Raw genomic sequence first — 7,144 nt, 5'->3', positions numbered from 1 at the left:
ACATTAATTAAGAAGTTTTCTCAAAGGCAAATATATTCAGCTCCTTAGGAATTTTTACCCTCAAGTGCTGGTATAAGCTACCACCTTACTCTGAAGAAGACTGCCTGCCCTTCAATGTTCTTCTAGACACAGTGCAGTATTTTACGGCCTCAATCTGCACGTGCACCAAAATGCAACAAAAATAAAGAGCAACTCTGATTTAAAAAGTACCTCAAGGCAATACAAAAAAAGTGATTTTTAATTTTTGATACATATTAAAACATTTCAGTCAGTTCTTTCTGACAGCATAACACGACAAATACACAAGACCTCAAACATGCTTTAAAATGACATTCAGCAAAATATTGAAAATTTAATAAATAGCAATAATCCCACACAAATACATATTTCATACTCAATCATTAAGCTATTAAAACAGACAGCTAAAGAATAAATAAACAAGAATAGACAATAAAAAAATATGCGGGGTTTGCAATTCATTCTACTTAAAAAAGGGGGGAGGATCTGAATGATTTCGTAATTTGCTTTCTGACGTGTAGCATGATCCTCCCCCGCAGTGAATAAAATATATCGAAAACCACTCTTACAATAATGCAGTCTTTAAATACAACAAATAAATATGAAACCAGCAAAGCAATTTCAAGTTGTAATAAAAACGCCCCCCCCAAAGCTATGGAAATATATAGTCATTGTGGTAGCAAATGACAGTATTGAAAGTGATAGTGCTTGTGCACTGAACTCATCTGTGACCTTGACATGACGTTAGTGCAAATCCCTAGGGTCCAATACAAGCATCACCCTATACCAGGGAAGGACATTACCAGTTGGAACTTATCTTGTACAATTTTTGTACATTTTTTATAAAGTTCAAGATTTAATGCATAGTAGAATATCTTCATCTGCTTAATTCTGTCCCGAAATAGGGATGAAAAAAGAAATGACTTGGGATTTTACCATTTGGTCTGTACCATATTAGAGTATTAAAGTCAACATTAGAAAATCTATAAAAGAGTTTCACTTTTGCCATTAATTTTTCTAACTCTATCTAAATTTCACATCACAGAATGTTAAATGTAAGAGAAAAATTTGTAGACAAAGGTTTTTCCCTTTGAGAAAGCTCATATTATGATGAAATCCAATAATATTTAGACAGATGTTACCTAAATAAAAACTCAGGTGAATATAAGGGGCTTTTTTTTTTGTACATTAACCACCTTGAAATGTGATATATTAAGTTACAAGATGTAATGGCAAAAAGCATAAAGGGTTCAATGAGAAGAAGGTATTATTTTGTACAAACAAATGTTTTAACATAGGATAGATAAACTGACAGCTGAATGAGTCAGCAGCCATACTTCTACTGTGAACTACAGTACCAGGATAAAAACAATTAAAACGAATGGAAGAACATTATTGAACAATATGAATACATAATGCAATTTTAGCTGCTAAAATAGTAAACTCTAAAGTTCATAGAGTTACAAGTTGTTTAATTTAACCATGCAGGCTAATATATAATAATAAGAAATCACCCTGCATCTTTTTTGCTTTTAAATTAAAACTAGTTTAATTGTGAAGTTTACAAAACAACGAACGGATGCTGCTCCGACTCGTACATGGCCTCGCTCGCTGTGATCCGTACCTAACAAAGTAACAAAGCCTCATCATCACTTGTTTCATTTTTCAGTGTTGCTTCTAAGCAAGTGTCTGGGATCTGGGCAGTGTGGACGACGCCACAGCGCGCGCAGGGGCCGTCTCGATTACTTGGCCTCGCTCCAGGGTTCGCTGCGCTGTATGGTTGTCTAAACCCTTGTCCTTGCTCCGAGGCAAGATCAAGAAGAGGTCTGGAGCAGTCATTCACATCCAAGTCTGAAGCTCCATCAGAAACCGGAATTAGCATTTCAACATCATCATCTTCTTCTCTTCCATTTGCCCCATTATCAAGCTGTCTCAAAGGACTCTGGTTCTGATTTACGGAGCTTGATCGCCCTAATGTAAAACGTACCCAACGCAGCCCCTGAGTCATACGACTTAGTGCACTTGTGAGCTGGTGCCTCGCAGGACTCACACCTGGGGGTTCTACACTTGTCACATCCCTTCCACTATCTGTGTGACCACCTCGGGTACTCTGAGTTGAGGAACTTCCACTTGCTCCCACTGTTGCTTCTACTGCTGTCGTGGGAGGGACTTTTTGGGGCAAAGGAGCTGCAACCCCACCAGATGCTCCTGCCGTATCTCTTCTCTCATTTTCTGTGTCTGTGTCGTCGGACTCCACAGAAAACAAACTTCTGTGAGCATGACTTCTTTCAGGTTCTCTGCTGGTACTCTGACTAGGGACAACCTCATCTCCATCTGCTGAGACCAAAGCCAACGACCCTGAATGACGTGATCTTGCAAAATTAAAAATACGATTCCAAATATTGCTGGATCTGCCTGCCATTGGAAGCCTGATCGAAGTGAATCCAAGCTGAGATCGTACTGCCAGCCTCAGGTTTTCCAAAACAGAAGCCTACAGAAAATAAGAGGAGATCTTAAGATCGCTAACAATGAAGTATTAACACAGAAAACATGCTTCTAACAAGAACGTGTTGTGGGTAAAGACATTATTACTCATCATTAGAGTCTATGAAGGATGAATTCAATTCTCTCATCTGTAAAGGTTCACCTACCACAGAATCTAATCTATAACTCGTACCATTGCTCACTTAAGATTTTCCTGACACTGCATTTTATACATACAACTTTAGAGTGATGTTTCATATCAATTACAACAACTATTTTATTTCAAAACTGGACGCTGTAATCCAATTCTAAAAGTGTGCCAAAGGGACAAAATTATTTGACACTGCTTTAGCTAGGAATGTAAACTAGGCTCTTTATCTGGTTTATGCCTTTCTTGTTTTTAAACACAGAACAAGTCAGACTTGATTTACAAGGTTGAAACTTTCCCAAACATAGTAAAGTTATATATATATATTTCACAGCTGGTTCTCAAGGATTTGTTGAATGAATGGGTAGTGAAGATTGATTTATACTGTCATAAATAAGAGAGTTAATTAATTTATAATACAGCACAGGAAACAAAGTTTAAGATTAATTTTTTTATAGCACTACAACACAAAGGTATTTGAGACATTTGGACTCTTCTCAATCTTTAAAGATTAGGTTTTATTTTCTACAGCATAGCATTAAGCATAAATTTTCACACCCTTATTCTTTGAAAATTTACTCATTTTCCTAGATGAATACATTAATGGGTTATTTTAAAAACATACAACATTTATATAAAACAGTCTTTAAGCTCCATCTAGTGGTTATAAAAAGGAGTATTCAAACTTGGAACACAGCTTTCATCTGTGGCATTTGGTATTTAAAATACAGTATTTCCAGGAAAAAATGGTGAGTTGACATATTCCCTTTCCAATGATGCTATAAGTTCACCCTGCCAAAACGAACGGCTCTCCCTTTCCCTTCACAGAAGAAAAGAGTTTCCCTTGATAGCATGTGTTCTCCACCTCTCTTCAAGATGGGTATTAAACTTACTTGTAAGTCCCACATAGGCCTTTTGAACATAATCTCAGGAATATAATTCACAGAAAGCAAAGGAACTACGGTTATAGGAATATTTAATAATCTGGCACGGACTGTCAATAAGAAATCTGAAGATCAGCATACACAGATTTGCTATACAAATGAGTCAGATTTTTCACCAATTAAGAAGTATCTAATTTTATATTAAAAAACAAACAAACAAACAAAAACCGGTTCACATCCCTAAGGAATTTCTCCATAGATGTGGTCCTCACCATTTAGCATTTGAGTTCTAAGGCTTTCATGTGAGTACTATGTTATACCCAGCAGTGAACAGAAGGCTCTTCAGATAAGCTTTCCTTTTATTCAGCTATCACCCATCGAGATCAACAACGCTCACTTTCACATTAGAGTCCGTCATAGTGAAGTTCTCTACTTAGAGTTAAAAGTCTGTTTAATTAAAATTAATTTAACATTAGATTCCTAATGTTTTAGGGATAATTTTACATACTTCTTCAGTTTATGAAGAAGAAAAGCATTCTTCAGAAAGCATTTCTATTTTTGAATGGGATGGGAATTTAGAATATTCTTTTTCTTTTTAAGGAAAATAATAATTGATAATTAATAACAAATTGATAATGTGTTACCAAAAGTTTGAAATTTGAAAGTTTAATCTCATAAATGGAATAAAATCTAGCTTACTATTCATAAACATTTTATTTTAAAACTTTGTTAAGTATAATTCCCTCATAAGGCTAAACTATAAACCTAAAGAATGGCGTAGTATGTAGTAAAGAATTAAATGTTATTCAGAGTGAGGTCTGACCTTTGCCATCTGCTTCTGGGATGTGATCTCTGAGCCCTTACAGCATCATCTCTGACAGGAGTGTCCTAGCCTGGGGCCTGGGGCCCGGGGCCAGCCAGATACAGATAACGCTGTGTCTAAGGTGGAGGCTCTAAGCCACACGAGCAGTGTGATGTAGGGTGGGCACTGGACTCCGCAGGATCAGTCAGTGTGCAGGGGGTAGAGACTGAGATCAGCCACATGCGCAGTTAATCATGCCTGCATGGTGGAGCCACAGTAAAAACTCTGGAGGCTGTGTCTCAGGCGAGCTCCCTAGTTGGCAATATTCTGTGCACACTGTCACACACCCGTGTTGAGAGTGTAACACTGTCTCGACTTTGTGGGGAGAGGACAGCTGGAAGATCTGGGTTTGGCACCCTCCTGAACCCTGTTCCAGGGGTCTTATTCTTTGGCTGAATTAATTTAGGTCTTTTCCCTGTAATTAACCATACCGCTGAGTATAAGAGCTTTCAGTGAGTTCTGAGTCCATCTAGTGAACAGTCAAAACTGAAAATCATTTTGGGAACCTCAGAACTTATAATTTCTGTAAAGATGAGACCTGTTTGGTGTGGACTGTGCTTTCTTTAACTCCACAGTTAACTGAACTCTTGGAGGAGCTTCGGGGCATAGGGGTGGTAGGTGGCAGATGGCAGATGGTAGACCAGGTGGGCGGAGCCGACCATTGTTGGAGCTCCCACCTAAAAAGAAACTGGCCACCTGGCAGGGCTGAGAATGTGTGGCTTTCTCTTATTTTGCACACAAAATTCTGACCAGTGGAACTTCTGAATTATTTACTTAGCAAGGTACATCTAGAGAAATGTTCTTAAAACTATAAATTCTCACCAATATTTCTTAAAAGACTCAAATAAAGGTGACAGACTGTAGTCAGAAATCATATCTACCAGAAAGAAAACGGTCTTCCATTTTGCACAGAATTAAATCACTGGGAAAATAATGTTTATCAATTTTTATAAATATTTCTAAATGAATTTACATTTTAAATGTATACACCCTTATGTCTTTATGAACCCTGGTATACTTTAGGCATTGAGAAAGAAGTTTTTAAAAAAATGCTAATAGGACTTTATTTAATTTTAATTTTTTATATTTTTGTTAAATTTATTTAGTTCTGAGAGAGAGAGAGAGTGAGAGTGAGCAAGGGGCAGAAAGAGAGGAAGAGAGAGGGAGAGAGAGATAATCCCAAGCAGGCTCCTCACTGTCACTGCAGAGCCTGAAGAGGGGCTCAAGCTGACCGGATCTGGGGCTCAAACTCACGAACCATGAGTTCATGACCTGATGCTTCACTAACTGAGCCACCAAGGAGCCCCAAAATAGTGTTAATAGAACTTTAAAGAATTCGGAAACATTAATAAAATAATGAGTTACTATTTAAAGAAAATGATATGAATTCTTAAACAGTGTAAAATCCGGCTGTCAAGTTTTCCCTCAAGTCAGGTAGAAATGTTAACTTCATTGCAATTACTTTTATTGTTAACTAGTTAATCTAATTACTGATATATTACTAGTTACTGTTAAAAAAAAAAAAACGGTATGAATTCTTAAACACCGTAAAATCTGGCTGTGAACAAAAGTTTTCCCTCTAGTCAGGTAGAAATGTTAACTTCATTGCAATTTACTTTTACTTATTAACTCATTAATCTAGCAGATTACTAATGTATTAATTTTAACGTTCATTCTTAAATCTTCTAGATGTTTAGTTCAAACAGAAAATAACTTACTAAACTTTACTTCTGAATTTTAATGCACCAAATTATCATAAATAGTAAAATGCTTAAGAATCACATAACAAAATCAGAAAAATGAAAACATTTGGTATTTTGTAGCATTTGTTAAAATACAATGAAACATAATTTCAAATCCTCCATATATTTAATAATCCTTGACTACAAGAATTATGACAAAGGTCCTTTATCATATATACAAATATAGAATTCATTTTAGGAAACAGAAATCATAAATTGCAAATACCTGATTAGGTGAACAAACAGGAAAATCTTCAACTGGTGGAATTAAACCCTGAGCAATCAACTGTCCATAAGAGGGAGGGGCTTCTCTTCTCAGCAGTTCTGCTTCCACTCTTGACAGCTGTGTTTCAAATGACCTGTTAGAGAAAATAGGGGAACAGAAAAGGTTAAAAAGGCAAGCTAAAATAATTTTTTAAATCAACAATGAAAAAAATCTGAACCTTAATATATTTGACCATTTTTAAAGCTTAGCCAACTAACATTTATTGGATATCTATAGCATTCTGACACTGAGAATACAAAGGCAAAAAGCCATGGGGCTTTCACTTAGGAGCCTGGATCACTAAGTTTTAGTGAATTAGAAATTCCCATAAAAGGTAAATGTATTAGATCTTTAAAGCCCTAAGGACATAAGAGGTTTGAGACTTTAGGTGAAAGTAATCATCAAGTTCAACACATTTAGTTTTTAGATGAGGAAAAGAATGAATGAGTCACCAGTACACTTTCTGGAATAGCTTGTTCTTATAAGACCTCTGACTCTTCACTGAGCTTTTATGCTGCAATGTAGTCAAAAGTTTTGTGGCCAAAGAGGCAGCATGATTACTTTGATACTGTGCATCTGCGTGTATCTATTAGCTTACCTGTTGGGTATATGAAGTCTTTTGTTGAATCTATTATTTGTAATTCTCCTGGGACTGAGGGTCACTGTCTCTACAACAGTGTCCTAAGGGACCTCTCTCTGCCATTAGCTTCTCCCAAGTCCAATCTATCCCGCACCACGTGG

The 7,144-nt window shown here is 36.5% G+C and overlaps 1 protein-coding gene across 2 annotated transcripts in view; it reads right to left on the bottom strand.

Moving 5' to 3' along the window:
- Positions 1-220: 220 nt before the first annotated feature.
- Positions 221-7,144, bottom strand: part of LRP12 (LDL receptor related protein 12) — a 75,150-nt gene continuing 68,226 nt past the window's right edge. For both annotated transcript variants that reach the window (XM_025922705.2, XM_025922706.2), the window contains 2 exons: positions 6,365-6,497; positions 221-2,509 (listed from right to left, as the gene is read on the bottom strand). In XM_025922705.2, the coding sequence (XP_025778490.1) occupies positions 1,643-2,509; positions 6,365-6,497 (1,000 nt within the window). In that variant the 3' untranslated portion in view covers positions 221-1,642. The remainder of the gene's footprint in view (positions 2,510-6,364; positions 6,498-7,144) is intronic.

This window comes from Puma concolor, chromosome F2 (genome assembly GCF_028749965.1).
Source record: "Puma concolor isolate L17-30 chromosome F2, mPumCon1.1.hap2, whole genome shotgun sequence".
NCBI lineage: Eukaryota > Metazoa > Chordata > Mammalia > Carnivora > Felidae > Puma > Puma concolor.
The sequence above is the reverse complement of the archived record's forward strand: the minus strand, read 5'-3'. Positions and strand labels throughout refer to the sequence as shown.